At 36.8% G+C, this 18,624-nt stretch overlaps 1 protein-coding gene across 1 annotated transcript in view; it reads left to right on the top strand.

The window, feature by feature from the left end:
- itga3a (integrin, alpha 3a) overlaps positions 1-18,624 on the top strand; it is a 58,083-nt gene that overhangs the window by 26,277 nt on the left and 13,182 nt on the right. Inside the window, exons 7-20 of the mRNA XM_017452722.3 lie at positions 1,323-1,513; positions 3,912-4,000; positions 4,997-5,133; positions 5,971-6,048; positions 6,605-6,672; positions 9,820-9,962; positions 10,206-10,355; positions 10,505-10,602; positions 10,789-10,957; positions 11,753-11,830; positions 11,982-12,061; positions 12,182-12,259; positions 14,110-14,212; positions 16,789-16,962. Coding sequence (XP_017308211.1) covers positions 1,323-1,513; positions 3,912-4,000; positions 4,997-5,133; positions 5,971-6,048; positions 6,605-6,672; positions 9,820-9,962; positions 10,206-10,355; positions 10,505-10,602; positions 10,789-10,957; positions 11,753-11,830; positions 11,982-12,061; positions 12,182-12,259; positions 14,110-14,212; positions 16,789-16,962 — 1,636 coding nt within the window. The remainder of the gene's footprint in view (positions 1-1,322; positions 1,514-3,911; positions 4,001-4,996; positions 5,134-5,970; positions 6,049-6,604; positions 6,673-9,819; positions 9,963-10,205; positions 10,356-10,504; positions 10,603-10,788; positions 10,958-11,752; positions 11,831-11,981; positions 12,062-12,181; positions 12,260-14,109; positions 14,213-16,788; positions 16,963-18,624) is intronic.

The following is an 18,624-nucleotide window of genomic DNA, read 5'->3' as shown; positions in this document are numbered from 1 at the left end:
CTCCACTCTTCTGGGAAGGCTTTGCACTAGATTTTGGAATGTGGCTTTAGGGATAGGTGCCCATTCAGCCACAAGAGCATTAGTGAGTTTGGTCACTGATGTTGCGCGGGAAGGCCTGTCATGCAGCTGGTGTTCCAATTCATCCCAAATGTAATTATTGGTTTTGAAGTCAGGGCTGTGTGCAGGCCACTTGAGTTCTTGCACACCAACATCGACAAACAGTGTCTTTATGGACCTCGCTTTATGCACAGGGTCATCGTGATTCTACAGCATACAAAGACATTCTAGACAATTCTGTGCTTCCAACTTTGTGACAACAGTTTAAGGAAGGAACACATATGGGTGTGATGATCAGTTGTCAATATAGTGGCCATATAGTTTATTGGATGACAAATTTTAATTTCAGCCATCACTGGAGTGGTCACTTGCAGGATGACATTTCCAAAGGATTACTGAATAGTTTGATTACAGTGTTGTGCCTTCAGAACAGCTTCAGTGTACATTGGAATAGATTCTACAAGTGTGGAACTGTACTTGTTGATGTGCTTTGGCTGCTCTGGCATGGTGGATCATCCGTGCAATCTACATATTTGATTACCCTTCCATTTTATCCGGCCTTGGGAGAGACACTTGGAGTGCACTGGCTTGTGCAACCCTCAGTGGCTGGCTTGGTTCCCTGCCCAGGAATTGAGCTCGGGTTCCCTGCCCGAGGATCTCTGCTGCTGGACCACCATGGGACCCCCTGTGGAACTGTACAGGAGGGATGAAACACTGTTCTTCCAAAAGATATTCCATTAATCTGTGTTCTGTTTGTTCCATAACACCAGGGTGGATTCCTTCTGAACTAGTGAAGTGTTCCCTTTTGCTTGTTTCCTTTCTAATTAGCAAAAGAAAGAAATATATATATATTATATATATAATATATGTGTGTGTGTGTGTGTGTGTGAGTGTGTGTGTGTGTGTGTGTGTGTGTGTGTGTGTGTGTGTGTATATTAATTTATATTTAAAATCATTCAGTGACATCTCATGTCATATAATTATACGGCAATCTGAGATTATTTTGTTAGCACTATGTTATAGTGTTATAGTTAATAGCAGATCTCAGATTCCCTAAGCAACTACAAATCCCTTGTGGTGTCACTAGTGTTATTAAAGTGTTTAAGGTTATAAATTCCTTAAAGCATTGTGGTGTAATGTTATACAATTTGTAAATATTATACAGCGTTCAGTTTTGTACATTGTTTAATTCTCTTTGTGAAAAGTTTTGAATGCTGATTAAACATTTATTAAACATTTATCAGAATGTTCTTTCATTTGTGCAGGTGGAAGGAGCTGATTGTTGGAGCACCGTTTTATTTTAACCGCAGAGACGCCGGCGGGGCTGTGTATGTGTTCATGAATGAAAACGGCTCATTCAAGCCCAAAACAGATCTGATGTTCACTGGTTTAAGTGACTCAGGTTTTGGCATGGCTGTGTCTTCCATCGGGGATGTCAACCAGGACGGTTTCCTGGGTAACATGTTATAATAATATCTTTTTCATTCTGTAACAGACAACAATCACACAGACAGAGTAAAGTATTAACTGGTATTACACCTTGGTAATGTGTTTGAGTGCAAGCAGATTTTTTTTTCTTTTTGCACTTAGCTGTTATTTTGTGGCCAGTAACACACTTGCACTAATATGGGTGAAGACATTAGGGTTTTGACATTAGAAATCTGCTGACGCAGAGATTCTTTTCGGCTTCGGCCTAAATTTGCACTTCCATTACAGACTAATGAGACTCGCCATGTCAAGACTGCAATGTCAAGACAGCATTTTCTTGACTTCAACCACAGGCTTAAAAGTCCTGTCCCATTTCTTATAATCTAGATTTGTGAGTCAAGTCAGCCAATGTATCATTATGACTGGAACATCATATAAATAATTAATAAAATGTCTAACAAAATGAATTAAATTGGCTAATTCACTATGGGTAATTCACAACAAAAGCATAGTGAAGTATGGCTACCGGTATAATAAACATTTAAATTCCCACCTGCTCAGTAAGACACCTAACACTGCAATTTAAAACAATATTTATGATTGTGCAGCCTGTATGTGTAGAGTTAGCGTGATTAGTAATGATTCCTCAGGCTTCAGTAATGACACTAAAACTCATATTTGTCCTTGATCTTTGGATCTCTGTATTAGCTTGATACCAATATCTTTGTCACCTTGCCAGTTTTTTTTTAAAACCATGATTGTAGATTTTAGACTCTTGGTGTTTAAAATAAATACGTTCACACATGAGAAGTGCACATTTGTGACACTGTGTCACATAAAATCTATAACTGACAAAAAGTGCATTATTTTTAAGCTGTTTTTTTTTTCTGAAACTAAAATGTGAATGGGAAATGTAGAGATGCATATAAAAAAAATTTAATATCATAGAAAAGTTACTTTATTTCTGTAATTAATTCAAAAAGTGGAACTTTCATGTATTCTAGATTCAGTACACATAAAGCGAAATATGTCAAGCATTTAATTTTTTTTTTTGATGGTTATGGCTTACAGTTTATAGAAATAAAAAATCCTGTATCTTAAAAGATTAGAATAAAGAATTTAATACAGAAATGTCAACCTTCTGAAAAGTATGTTAATTTATGCACTCAATACTTGGTCAGAGCTCCTTTTGCGTGACTTACTGCATCAATGCAGCATGGCATGGAGGCAATCAGCCTGTGTCACTGCTGAGGTGTTATGGAAACCCAGGTTGTTTTGATGTGGTCAGTGATAGCTCAGTGGTTAAGGAGTTAGACTACTGATTTGAAGTTCGTGAGTTCAAATCCCAGCAGTGCCGCTGCTGTAAGCTCATTAGAGATTTGTAAGTGGCTCTGGATATGGGTTTCTGTCAAATGGCATAAAATGTAAATGATAATGGTCTTTAGCTTGTCTGTATTGTTGGGTCTAGTGTCTCTCACACTCTCTCAGGCCAATCAAGCATAGTCATACCATGGTCACCAAACCTACTACTAGGTTTGGCACTGTGAAAAAGGAAATCAGCATCTCCATAAAGCTTGTCAGTAGATGGAAACATGAAGTGCTCTGAAATCTCCTGGTAGACTTGAGAAAACACATTGGATCAACACCAGCAGATGACATGGCACCCCAAATCATCGCTGACTGTGGAAACTTCACACAGGAGTTCAAGTAACTTTAATTCTGTGCCTCTTCACTCTTCCTCCAGACTCTGGGACCTTGATTTCCAAATGAAATACAAAATATACTTTCATCTGCCATTAACCATGATTGTGGTTGTGTGTACTGAACCAGACTGAGAGATTAAAGGCTCAGGAAACTCTTCTCAGGTCGACATTTCTGTATTATAAATTCTTTATTCTAATATTTTGAGATACTGGATTTTTGATTTACATAAGCTGTATGTGTAATGAATCTAGAATATATGAAAATTCCACTTTTTGAATTAAATTATGCAGACAAAAATGAACTTTTCCACGATATTCTAATTTTTTGAGATGCACCTGTAATCATCAGTTTACATGCTGCACTAATGGTCATGAATATACAGAATAAATATATAATGGCATGATCATAAAATTAATAGTGCGCTTGTGCTTTCTTACTTGTATTAAAAGAGAAAATATTTTTCATTTAGAATTGAGTCCCAGTAAAAGTACTAAATGGGGAAAATGCATTTTAATTAGCTAAAGGACAGTGCAAAAGGCTAATGCAATAAACACAAAGCAAACATTTATGTGAAAGCCTGAGGGCCAGTGTAATTGTGATCATAGACAATATACTATGTACTCATTCCTGCTGCTGATTTTGCTAAACTATTTCATGCTGTGTTCTGTGTCCCCCTGGTGGTAATTGAGTTGTATTAATAGTGCAGTATGTCCCTGGTTTAGATTTTGCGGTTGGAGCGCCGTTTCACGGCTCAGGCATGGTGTATTTGTGGATGGGGGGAAAAGATGGAGTTTCACCCAAAGCAGATCAGGTAAGAATATTAGCACATTAGGGTAGAATTACAGAATTTAGCATTTTGCAAATGACTCATGATGGTTTAAGGATTGTTAAAGTAAAAGGGAGTAAATTGGTGTGTGTGTGTATGTGAAGATATACACAGTACTGTGCAAAAGTCTTAGGCACATGCAAAGAAATGCTGTACAGCAAAAATTCCTTCAAAATAATTACATTAAATTTTTCTACATTTATTATTTAAAAAAAAAAAATACAGTAAAGAGCAGTAAACAGTAGTAAATTAAGCAAAGTTAATGTTTGGTGTGGCAAAAAAAACAACGACAGTAATCTCCTGTACAATTTGTGCAGTTTTATAATGCAATGAACTGTAAGTTTTATTGAGCATCTTGCAGAACCAGCCAAAGTTCTTCTGGAGACTTTAACTGTCGCACTTGCTTCTTATTTTTGCAGCAAAACCCATCAGCCTTCATTGCGTGTTTTTTCTCTGAAAGGTGGTCTCTTACATAATATGCTGCTTTCTTTAATGACAAACAAACATTATTCTATATCAGTGGTTTCAGTTAGCACTTTAATATGTACACTTAAATTGTATCTTGTCTCATTGGCCATTTTATCAGGTATACCTACCAATTAGGTGCATTTGCTCCACATAATTTGTCATACAGCAATGGACCACTGTTGACGAGATATTACTGTATTTGGGTGGTGGACTGTTGGTTGGTGTATGTGTTACAGCTGTGTTACTGGGTTTTAATCACTGTGTACATTTACTGACTACACCCATGGATAGCAATGCCACTGCAACAGTTGCCATCTCTGCTCCATTGACTAATACGAGTAAAGAGACGTGGCAGCAGCAGATGCAACAGGTGGACTAGAGTCAGTAATTGTACACCTGCAAAGTGGCCTACAGCAGGTTTAACAAGTTGAACATGAGTGTAACTAAATGGATGTATCTATCAAACTTGGAAGTGAACATATGTGTGCAAATCTTTGGTAAATGTGTGTTCAGGTGATTGAGGGGAGTGATGTGAGTAATGGTGGTTTCAAGACGTTCGGTTACTCCATCAGCGGCGGTCTGGACGTGGACGATAATAAATATCCTGATATTGTTGTTGGCTCTCTGGATGATAGAGTGGCTTTACTAAGGTCAGTATAGTCACATTATATTTACATTTCCTTCTTCAGTTAATATTGTGGACTAACCTTGTTACACTCAGCCAGGGTTAGGGTTAGCTTCACAAAATTTCTTACAAATGTTTCAAGACCTGATTCGATACGACACCAAATAAAGAGTGCTCATTTGTTGGATAAATTGTAACGTGTTAGTTAGTATGTGATAATTTGCAAAAAAAACTTGTCACATGGATGAGTAATTGCACGTCAAGTATTGCATGGTGAATAAAGGCAATGAGATTCATCCAAAAACTGTTTCAAATACAATGTCAATGCCAAATTTGTAAATATGAGTGTGATTTTGATGATGTGAAGAGTAGCTAATGTGCTGTTACTTTTCTGCTGTTAATCATGCATATAAATACATGACCATGGTAATAATAAATGATTTTGCTTTATCTGGTACACCAAGACACAAGTTTTTTATAGCCCTTCTCATTATTATATCCTAGTAAGTTGCACAGTGTTGTCTTCTATTGGTAGAACAGAGCTTCTGCAAATTTAATACTTGCCCTTTGGTCATATGCTAGTAATTAACCAGTTAATAATTCCCAAACAGGCTTTAAGCTTAGTAAATTATGTTATGGGTGCTAAATTAATCTATTTGCTCAGACATCACCCTGTATTTGGCACTGTTCTATATTTTTTTGCTTATGCTTTAAGCTGCGTTGCTCATTTGTACACATTTGCCATCCACAGCTGTCTTCATGCAACCTTCATAATGTAACAGATTTTTTAATCTGCCACAAAATGCCTAATGTGTTTTTCTATCTGTATAAGTGTGTGTGTGTGTCCTGTCTGTCTCTACAGAGCTCGTCCTGTCATTCACGTGAAAAAGAATTTCACTGTGACGCCCTCGCTCGTTGACCCAAAAGACTGTGAGTCCTGGTACGTATTTCTAAAATCACTCTATTGCTGCTTTCCACAGACATTCGCATGTGAGAAATTCCTGTTCGATATTTGCGACCTCTGACCACAAAACATTCTAGAGTCTAGATGCCAAATTCATGGAAAAGGTCATATTAAAATATATAGTCACACTATGTTAAATGGTAGGAATCAGAATACATTACATTTAATGTAATCATTTAACTTATTCTCTGACAGTAAATGCAGTGAAAAATCTCTTTCTGAGAACTTAATTCTGAATCTGAGTCAAAACCAGAATCTAAAAAAGAATCTGAACCTGAACAAAAACTGTATCATGAATCTGAATCACCTAACCTAAATTACAAATCAGAATTTACTCATGGTTCATTTTAATAGTATAAAACTGTATGAAGACTAATGTTTGCTATTAGCATGTTTGCTTTTATCTTGCTGTGTTGGCATTATATCATATATCATTATATCAACATGCTTGACACACATTATTGATTGTGTTGTAGTTATTTAATGTATATGAATGTGTGTGTGTGTGTGTGTGTGTGTGTGTGTGTTGCAGCATTAACATGGAGGTGTGTTTCGCTTACACACTCAGTACAGGAGAGCCAAATTTTAAAGACGACATTAGTGAGTAAACTTGTTTTATTCACTTGTTCATTAAAAGTAGAGATGCACCGATACAAAATTTCTCAGTCGATACCGATACCGATTATTCAGAATGATATAAGCCGATAATAATTAATTCCACAATTCAGAAGGAAATTGAAAAAAAGGAAAACTAACAATGTTAACAAAATTAACATTAACACATGAACTAAACTCTGAAGATTAAAGTAAGATTTCTTAACTTATTGAATGTTATTAATTCATATTAACATTGACTGAATTCTAAAAAACCTCCTGTTAGGCTTCACATTCACTCACCACAAACAAAAGCATTTCTACTTTATCATTGAAAATCAAACTGGTAATATATTATATAAACTCTTTTTAAAAATGATATTAACTCATAGAGTTAATTAATATTAACTCATTAACATTAACTGGATATGAAAAATACTACTCTACAAATATATTTTTCTGTGCAATATATATATATATTTTTTGTCAACTCATCTTCATTTAAATCAATAACCGTGGACTGGTGCTTTAATTCAGCACGAGCAGCTCGAGCAGCACGGCAAAAAAAAATTGACGCTGAAACTCCTGCTTCAGTGCTGCTCATGTCCGGTGTAAAAGCACTCATTCATTAACATGCATGCCGAAAAAAATACGCACCGCTTCTGCAGTGCTGCAGCATGTGGTGTTTCATTTTGGCAGTGCAGATCTTACAAGCTGCAGTTTTGTCATCATTGTCACCCAGTTCAAAGTAATTCCACACAAGAGACATCTTCTTTACACACAGTATGAATTCCATGTGTTTTCCCACCCTCTTTTGATTGACAGGATATAATCGGCCCTGATCATCGGATGTTTTTAAACTATCGGCTATTGGCCCATAGCGTGAAAAATTGCCTTTATCAGCCGATACTAGATATGGGCCGGTACATTGCATCTCTAATTAAAAGTCATTGAAAGCAGCAATGGATGCACAATTGCTTAACGAAGGTTTTAGAAAGGTCTGAATGGCTAAATGCGAACATTATAAAGCTTCAGATTAAAATAAATTAACATTGTGTAACTTGTAAGAGTTACATATAACAGAGCAGCGAACCTGAATTGAGCTCTTTTTGGTGGAGATAAGTGCATTGAATAATATGAATCTGAATTATCATAATATTCCTAATATATATCAGAATAAATACGAATATATGAAAATATAAATATGAATCAGAATCTGAATCAAACTATCAGTCTTAATCGGAATCTCCAACTGAATAGGAAGCATAATTTATTTCATATGTACAGTAAAACTTTTTATCAGCATATGAGTCAGTTAATCTGACCTAATTCAGAATCTGAATTAGGAGTCTAAATTTGAAAATGAATCAGAATCTAAGAATTTTGTTTAGTGCGATGTCTAAGTACCATTTTTTAAAAAGATTTATAAAATATTATGCTAATATTTCGATTCATTTATGCTGTCTAAAGAAAATGTATCTTCAATTTAGTGGATAACCTCACCAAACAAGTTATAGCGCCCTGGTCTAATCAAGTATAGCTATATACAGTCATGTTAAAAAAAGTACATCCCATGGAAATTGTGGGCTTTTTTGTCATATTTGGACAAGCAAACATTTGATCCTCTCTGAAACAGTGCCTATTAATAAAGGTGGTACATTCTATCAAATGACACATAAAATTGACATTTTGTAGTAATTTTCACAATTTAGATTAACAAAAAACATATCAGTCACATTAAAAAAGTAAGTACACCCCTACATTTATCACACCTTCAAATCCATAAAATTAGAATCAGGTGTTGAAGATTGGGTGCCTGTGATTAGAACCTGCTTATGGAGTGCAGGTGGAACCTGTCTTTTTTATACCCCTCTCATATCTAGTGTCTGGTGTTCCCTTTGCTATTGAGGTGTATAGTGTCATCAGGCCAAGATCTAAAGAGTTTTGTAAGGCCTTCAGAAAAAATGTTATGGATGCCCATGAGTCTGGAAAGGGATTTAAAACACTCTCCAAATTACATCATTCCACTGTGAGGAAAATAATCTACAAATGGTGCAGATTTCAAACGACTGCCAATTTGTCCAGGACTGGCCGTCCCGGCAAATACAGTCCAAGAGCAGACTAGGACTGGCCATCCCAGCAAATACAGCCCAAGAGCATACCAGCACTGGCCGTTCCAGCATATTCAGCTCAAGAGCAGACCAGGACTGGCCATCCCAGCAAATTCAGCCAAAGAGCAGGCCGTCTGATGCAACCCTAACCTTACCCTAACCCCAAAATTGAATCAAAGATCTGCTGGTAAGTCTTGCAACTGTTGGTGTCAATGTGCATGCTTCTACAATCAGAAATGAGACTGCACAAATTTGACCTGCATGGGAGGTGTGCCAGGAAAAATTCTTTGCAAGACTACAGTTTGCCAATGAGTATATAGGTAAAGATCAGGCCTTTTGGAATAATGCGCTCCGGATAGACGAATCAAAGATAGAGTTGTTTGGACACAGTAACAGCATTACATTTACAGTATATGGCAGACACCCTTATCCAGAGTGACTTACATTTATCTCATTCTTAGCAATTGAGGGTTAAGGCTTGGTTAAGGGACTGACTGACAATGTCAGAAACTGGTGGACGATTATGCAAGTCATCTACAAGAACTTATTTCTGCTGAAGGGGGCAGTATGAGCTTCCGAGGCCAAGGGTGTACTTACTTTTTCCACAGAAGAATATCACATCTTTTGATATTTCTGTTGGATAAATGATTGGAAAGGGTATTTTTCATAGTGGTTTTTTTCAAGTATATCAACTTCATTAATATGCAGTGTTTCAAAGATGATCAAATTTTTGCCTGTCCAAATGTGTCAAAAAAGCCAACAATTTCCTTGGGGTGTACTTATTTTTTTCACATGACTGTAAATATACAGTATAATATATTCTGTATATTTACTTATATTCAAAATATATTTGCAATATATTAGATACCTTGGCACTAAAATTCCGTACGTATTAACTGTATGCCAATATACATCATATGAGACATAAATGAAATATATGAATGTTTGTTTCTTATATTTAACTTATGTACAGAGATGCAGAACTATTTCAGTTATACGGCAGACTCATGGTATGTGTTAATTGTGTTTGTGTGCGTTACAGTTATGAAGTTCACGGTGGAGGCTGATGTGCTGCAGCACTCGTCCCAAACTCGCGTCCGCTTTACCAACAACGAAAAAGACGTGTATACTGGGTTCTTATCAATGACATCACAGCGTTGTGAGACACAGACGCTTAAATTGATAGTAAGAACAAAATCACACAACACACAACATCTTCTTCTTCTTCTTCTTCTTCTTCTCTTATTATTATTATTATTATTATTAGTAGTAGTAGTAGTACTAGTAGTAATATAAAAAGCCTCTCTGTGCTAAGGTGATTGTATTTAAATAAATATATTTGTATTTATATATAATGAATATTATTACTGATGACAGAAGCCTGTAAGTAAAAAAGTAATCACATTTGATTCATATCTATGATTATAGACATTCCTGCGTGATAAGGTGACCCCAGTAGTGTTCTCCCTGAACGCATCGATCGTTGAGCCTCAGATTAACAGTGGTCAGCAGCAGCTGCAGAACCTGAACTTGTTTCCTGTGCTCAGTCAGGGACGAACACTCACTGACAAAGTGGAGGTGACCCAGCCAAGTGCACTTCAGCCAAGTTCATAATATACATCTTTCATACACATTATTATTCATTATGCTTGTCTTCCTGTATTTCCTCCTTATTCTATCTATTTGTCTATCGATCTGTCTCTTTGATTCCCCATCCCCCAATGTAGATTCACATTCAGAAAGCATGTGGAGCTGATAATAAGTGTGAGAGTAACCTGCAGATGAGCGCCACATTTGCCAAAAGCCTGCAAGACATCCTGCCTGTGTAACAGCTCCATCAGCAACACATAATGACTTCATTAACAATTACAACCACAAATAACTACATTAATAACAAAGATTAATAATAGATCAGAAATTAGACTCTTTTATTTTACCCAGATATAACAAATATATACTATACAATTGTGTTTGTGTGTGTGTGTGTGTGTGTGTGTGTGTGTGTGTACAGTCAGGATGGTCACCAGGTTCTGAAGTATGACTCCAGCATTAATAAACTGTTTCTGCTTGTTAACGTGACGAACTATCCATCTCCGGGGCGATTAGCAGAAGATGCTCATAACACTGAGTTGAATGTCTCCGTTTCCTCATCAATCACATACTCCGGCGTCAGACCCGAGGTGATCTAAGCTCCTAGGGCTTAAGGTGTATGCTGTTGCACATTTTTAAAACTTGTATGCAAAACCAAGAAATGGTTTACTGATTTGCTTTTAGGATTAGGATAGGTATTAGAGTTGGGTAGTAATGAGATAGCTGGCAAAAGTTGCTAGCTTGTTGCATGCAAACATACTTTATATGTAGGGTTAAAATTAGGTGTTTTTAAAAAATTTTATTTGAACTTCAACAACATTTCCTGGTCACTCCTTGAATGTGATAGCAAAGCTCTTCATGCTGTATGTATTTGTTATGGGATACATATATGCTGGCTAGACGGAAGCCCTTTCTCACAAAATTATGCCAAATGATAGAGTACATACAGTCACCCTGAATGATGTGGCAAAATGTATTGTAGTTTGATGAGAACCAGGTAGAAGTTTTTGGGCATTATTTTAAAAGATTTTTTTTTTTTTGGGTTGCAAAAACAAGATATCTTATCACTCAAAGAACACTGTACCCACAGTGAAGCATTCCTCTTTTCAGCTGGGACTGGGGATCTAATCAAGAAAGAGGAAATCATGGATAGCTGCAAATACTAATTTATTTGTCAAATGTCAAAGATCTGACATGATTTATCTTGGTTTTAATCATTTTTATTTTAATAGTTTTAATTTGAAGAGTTTACATCAGAACAACCTAAAAAAACTTTTTATGGGAATGTGTAGACGTATTATATCCACGGTATATATCTGTGTCTGCCTGTCTCTTTCTTACTCAGCCCATCTCTCACTCTCCCCATTTCATTGTCTTTTTCACAGACTACTTCAGTAAAATGTGCTCCTAAAGACAATTTCATCCTGTGTGAGTTGGGAAACCCGTTACCCGCTAATCAGATGGTACTGTCCGACCTCACACACTCACGTACATTTATCCTTAATTAACAGTAATTACATAATTGTGTAATTAAGTTAAATCCCCTCAATAACTCCATCCTCTGTCTCGGTGCTAAGTGATGATGTGTAATCACCAGTCGTGTCTCAATGACAGGCCGTCTTTGCGATCGTCTTCCAGACGTCGTTCATCACACTCGACACACAAAAGATCACTTCAACACTGCAGCTCTCTACGTGAGTGTGTGTGTTAATGCCATTTTAACAGATTAACACAAAGTATGGTATGATATGTGGTAATTGTATTATGTTATTTTAGTGTGCCATTCGTTTACTGTGTTATTGTCTTGTGTCCAGACTGAGCATACAGAACGACTTAATGCCGCTGACCAAAGTGCTGCTAGTGGACTATGCACTAAAGCCCGCATTTCATGTGTAAGTCACGTAAAAGTTCCTAACAGTACTTAACATTATCGAACAGCACTTCCCACTAATGCAATGAACACTCAGCAAAAAATTTCAAAAAAGTTCACAATGTTCCCTCTTACCCTAAATGTAATTGATCGGCTAGAGCTGCTCAAAATGATGATACTGTTTAATATTGATATTGTTATGTATTAATGTCTTTTTCTAAGACCCAATAGATGTAGCATGGAGGTATTACATGTCAGAGGAGTGATGGAGATCAATTGTATCTACAGGATCTATTATAACTCCCCCTGTGGTCTCCCAAAGCTATTAATCCAGGCAATATCAAACGATAGTCAGATAGACTAGAATGTGAAGCAGTTAACAAATGCAAATGACCTATTTAAATTTTATTGTAAACAATCAATGTCTTATAAATAATCAATATATCAGTGATTTATGACATCCATACCAAACATGTTCCAGCATGACAGTGCCACTGTGCACAAAGCGAGGTCCATGAAGACATAGTTTGCCAAGGTTGGAGTGGAAGAACTTGAGTGGCCTTCACAGAGCTATGACCACACCCCCAATGAACACCTTTGGGATGAACTGGAACTACAGCTGTGCTCCAGGCCTTCTTGCCTAACATAAGTGCTTGACTTCACTTATGCTCTTGTGGCTAAATGGGCAAATCCCCATAGCCACACTCCAAAATCTAGTGGAAAGCCTTCCCAGAACTGCAAAGGGGGGACTAAATCAGGAATGGGGTGTTCAAAAAGTACATGGTTGTGATGGTCAGGTGTCCACAAATAATGTATATATGTATAAAATATTTTATGTAGTGTATATATATGTATAAAATATTTTTTGTCATATCACCCACTCCTATGACATGTTTGATGTTCAGTGTTTGCTTCTTTACCTTTGCACTCAAGGTTAATGTAGTTATTGGAAGTAATGGAAATCTATCTCAGCTAAAATATTTCCTCAAAATTTTCTGCTATAATCTATCATTTGTAGAAATGGAAAGTTGTATTGGACTACAGGAATCTAGACAATACACTCACCCCTAGAACATCAAACATTAGCGTTCATGCAGATATGGTGTTAAAAACATAAACATCAAGTGAGCAGCGGTTTGTGGGCAGAAATTTCTTGCTGATGAGAGAAGGTCTGGCGGTAACTCAAAAAACCACTCTTTACAACCGTGATGCACGAAGAAGCATCTCAGAATGCACAACATGTCGAACCTTGAGGTGGATAGGCTACAACAGTAGAAGACAACATTCCACTCCTATCAGCCAAGAACATGAATCTAAGGCTAAAATGGGCACAGGGTCACTGAAATTGGACAGTTGATGATTGAAGCTCTGAATCAAATAAGGCACTTTAAGGATGTGGTAGAGTAGGAAATTGAAGTAGGAATGTGCAGCTGACAAATCTGCAGCAATTATGTGATGAAATTATGTCACCATGGACCAGAAAATCAAAGGAATGTTTCCAACACCTTTGTTGAATCTATGCCATGAAGAATTGAGAGCATTATTAGTATGGTGTTCCCAATAAATTTTGACACAGATTTTGTTTAAAAAAAAAATGGGATTATGGATCTTAACAATGGCGTTTGAAACACGTGTATGAAGATTTTTGCATTTAGATAAAACACAACAGCAAGTCAACATCAACAGTTACTTGATGGTTCCTAACAGCGCTTAACACTACCAATACTTAACATTTCACAATATACCCGATAATTAACACACTGTAACTCTGTAATCTGTAGATTGAGTCCAGTGACTGACTGTGTAGCAAGATAAACTGTGTGTGTTTGTGTGTGTGTGTGTGTGTGTGTGTGTGTGTGTGTGTGTGTGCAGTATGCCTTCTCGAATACAGACGGAGTTCAGTGGCCATGTTATTGGTGAATCAGCTATAAAAAGCACCAGTGAAATCGGGAGTCCAGTGGAGTTCCAATTTGTGGTGAGTTATACACTTCCCTAATCCGTAATCTCTGTGATTAAGTGGGATTTTAATATAGTTATCAGTTATATCTGGTCATGATGAATGAATGAATGAATGCCTTTTATTGTCACTATACATATGTACAATGAAATTAAGAGCCACTCCTTTTTGTTCCGTGCAAACATATACATTCAATACACATTATATTATATTATATGGGAGGGCTAAAATGTAATATCTAGCAATATCTAAAATCTAAAGTTATCTGTCAATGACTTTTTGGGCTGATCAGTGCATTATATCATGATGTCTTATCGCTGGCTAATTTAAAGACAGAAAGGCGGCTATATTTGTGATTGACATTTTTTAAAGTGTTTCAAGTTCGTAATGCTATACTGCGTTTGTGCCACGTTTCCTTCAACTACCCAACATGGCAAACTGAAAAGCCGTAACACTTTCATTCAGATAAAAATGCTAAATTTACAGTTCTGCCATTTTATTGATCTTTTATTTTCTAATCCAGATATAGAGTAAATAATCCACCTTGTTTGTATTTGTTATACTTTTAAACTATGACTATTTTATCAGGCTAGAAAGAAATCAGCCCCATCCCCGATTCTTCATACCAGTCGATGTATTTTTCTTACGACCATTGGTGGTGCTGTTGCACTTGTTTCCACAAGACACCAAAGTAATCCATTTTAACAGTTCATATTATGATCTTCTCAAAAATGTAACCTTATGTTGATGTCTTTTCATCTTTGAAAGGTAGGGGGATTTAGCCCTGCTAGCCCATTTATACCAGCCTGTCCTCTCCAATACAACATATTGTGTTTGTCTTTTTCATGATGATCAAAATGTCAACTGTTTGGGGGAAAAAAACCAACCCCTTCCCTTCTATATGTTTGGCTATGCTCCTTTATTTTAGTCACTAGTCTTTCACAGCCACAGAAATCTGTGCAATATCTACAGTAATTAGAGTTTTGTAGAAAGAATACATTTGTGACCATTCAAAAACATACAAAAATGGAATCAAATCTTCTAGGGATGAATAAATCAATATAGTATGCATATAAACAATGGCCTATGGTTAAGCATATCTCTAAGGACCTCATTTGCGAACACTTGGATGAGTGAGGGGGCGTTGAACAGACCATAGAGCATCACCTGATATTCATAGCAGCCTGAGGTCGCTATGAAAGCTGCCTTCCATTTATTCTTGTCTGACGTCCAAATTCAGTTATGGGTACTATGCAAATCATGACGATTTTCTTTCTGCTTACATGCTCTCAAGCTTCAGCAATTAGTAGTAAAGAATGATGATAGTTATCTGTATGTATGTAATGTAAATGTAAATATTATTTGTTATTGGATTATAGCTATGGTATCTGATGTAAGGATGAAAGATCCTACATTTTTTCCTCTACCTTGAAGGAAGACCCTGCTTCACCTGGAGATGTGGAAGGTTGCATGTTGCCTTGTAGCACTTTCTTTAATCTTGTGTGTTCAAGCAGGATAACTTTGTGGAAATGCTGTTCCACAGGAAATAGATCAATGGCACAATCCTCACAATCCCATTATATGTGGATTATGTTTGGCGGGGGTAATATTTATTTTACATTTAATCCTCCTAATATGTTATGGGTCAATTTGACCAATTTCCACATTTGAGATGTCTGAAATACTGGTTAATCTCCCCTTTTCTATTTAAAATTCTTTGACATTTCCTCATTTAGGATCATGAACTAATATATAAAAATAAATAATGCAAATATTTCTTCTTTTTGTGGTCTCGGTCAAATCGTAATACAGGTTTACTGTTTTAAGATGTTCTTTGCTGTTTTTTTGTGTGTATTTAAACTGTGGAAGTCATTTTTACCCATAACATAATGGATGTAATTTGTTTTTCAACATAACCGGTGGGTTAAATAGATCTCAGGCTGAATTTTTTTTAAGAATCCCTACTATAGATGATTCTATACATTGTCCTGTGGCTCTGGAATCAACCACAGTTGTCAATCCATCCATTTTCCATGCCACTTATCCTTCACAGTTTGCAGAGGAGCCTATCCCAGGGAACTCGGGGCACAAGGCGGGGGACACCCTAGATGGGGTGCCAACGCATCGTAGGGCACAATTGCACACACATTCACACGCTATGGACAATTTGGAAATGCCAATCAGCCTACAACGCATTTCTCTGGACTGCGGGAGGAAACTGGAGTAATTGGAGGAAACCCCTGAAGCATGGGTAGAACATACAAACTTGTCCGCACACAGGGCGGAGGCGGGATTCATCCTCCAAACCACAGTTGTACAACACATATCAGGATAGACAGACTGGCACAAAGTATTTCAGATTCTGTACCTGTTAATTAAAGCCAGGACAGGTAGGTGACTCTGAGAGAGACAGGAACCTTCTATTTTCCTGCTCTGTTGTTTTCAATAGATTATACATATTATACGTCCAATCAAGTAAGTGACTGGCTGTTAAGAGAGAGAAGTGAGTTTGGAAGTGGAATGTCTGGCTTGTAAGAAGCTACCAAAAGGTCTGTCTCATTCTGTCTTTTGGTAATGTCTGCCTTTGTGTGCAGGTGTCTGTAGATGAGGCACTCGGGAGTCACTACGTATTCTCTGTGGATTTTAATTGGCCGATGGAGGTGGCGAATGGAAAGTGGCTCCTGTACATAGAGGAAATTACGATGACAGGAACTTCGAATTCCTTGTGTGTTCCACCGGGAAACATCATCAACCCACAAAATTTCCAGGTGAGACATGGACTATAAATTATGACTGATACGGCAAGAGACACCCTTCCGTATTGTACACAGCTCAAAGCAACTAATGTAGAGTCTCCATTTAAACTGTACTGCAGATTTTTTGTAAAAATAAACTTTATACTTGTTAAAGCATTTCCATTTACATCAAGAATTTTACCATTGTAATACATTCATGGAATTTTAGTCAACTTGAATTCCACCTGCCAGCTGATGACAAAAGGTTTAACTAATTCAACAGGCAAGAAACTTACATGAGACACAAAGGGCTTGCCTAGCAACACTAAACACCAAGCGAAGAAAATAAGGAACAGGGCAACTTAATTAGACACAAGCGAATGAGACACATTTGAGAGCAATAATACTGATCACATTATGGTGGGGGGGTGAGGCGACATGGGGGAACAATAGGGACCTCTGGTGGCCAAAAACACAACATAGCAAGTCCAAAATCCTGATAGAATCGGTAGGAACCGCCATATGCTAGCTCAGATATATTAAACATCATCACAGCCCAACTATAGGCATGAAAGAAGTCTGACTATGCAGTGACAGGCAAGGAATAATAATTCAGGTGTGATTGAATTGTATTTTTTTTTACTGTTTCAGGAAATGTATGCAATAGTTCACTAATTTGGTGGGGAAGCTATTGAATGATAGTCATCTGACGTACCCTTATTATGGAATTTGTATCACTACCCAGTTCCGATTTTGTTTTAGTTAATGATATAATAATAATAGCCTGCTACTGGATAATTCGTTGCGTTTCTTGTGTTTCTGTTTGTTTGGGTATTTTGTACTTTGATTATATTGTACTTTGTATTATATGTCACATATATACATACATATATACATTATACATTGTACTTTGATTATATGTCACAGTCATGTTGTATGTGTATTTCATCGACTGATCAGGCGGTCATTTTGTTTGCTACACTGTATTTTAATTAGCTAGGTAGAAGTTTATGTAGTTTATGTGCTGTTTATCATTCATTACAATGACCACAGTTAAACCCCTGTATCGTAAGCCATTTGATTGTTTTACATAGTAAGTAAAATTTTTTATTCACTTAACACATCTAGGCTCAGGGTCCCCTGTTTGATCCTGAGCAGAGATTACTGTCTGTGTGGTGTTATGCATTTTCTCCCTAAGTCGGCATGAGTTTTTTTTCTTTTCACAGCCTTGAATTCTCTTTGAATCTCTGTTGCTTGGCATGCACTGCTGTGAAATTAATCCATGCAGTGGACAAGGACAAGCACGTTACAAAATGTACAAGACAGATAGATTTGATTCTTTGAATGGTTTGTTCTGTAGACGCTTCTATAATTTTTGTTGTACGTATGATTAATGAGTATTGGTGAAATTCTGCCCTGCATGCATTGTCTTTTGCATTGCTATGCTTTTTTTGTTCTTATTATTGTGCTTAGAGAACTTTGTGTGCAGGAACACTATTACATGTTTGTTGCATTTGCCACATTCCTGATTGCTCAACAGACCCTACATCTCACAGCCAGAATCATTAAACTTTCAAAGAGTTTGTGTTTATTTTGCCTGACTTATTTTTCTTATTTATCTTTCACTTTCTCTGCACTCTGCCTCTTTCTTTCGTTCTTTCTTTCTCACGTTCAATATAACTCAGTAGAATCTCA

The sequence above is a fragment of the Ictalurus punctatus genome, chromosome 2, assembly GCF_001660625.3.
Source record: "Ictalurus punctatus breed USDA103 chromosome 2, Coco_2.0, whole genome shotgun sequence".
Taxonomy (NCBI): Eukaryota; Metazoa; Chordata; class Actinopteri; order Siluriformes; family Ictaluridae; genus Ictalurus; species Ictalurus punctatus.
This window is presented reverse-complemented; position numbering and strand designations above follow the sequence as displayed.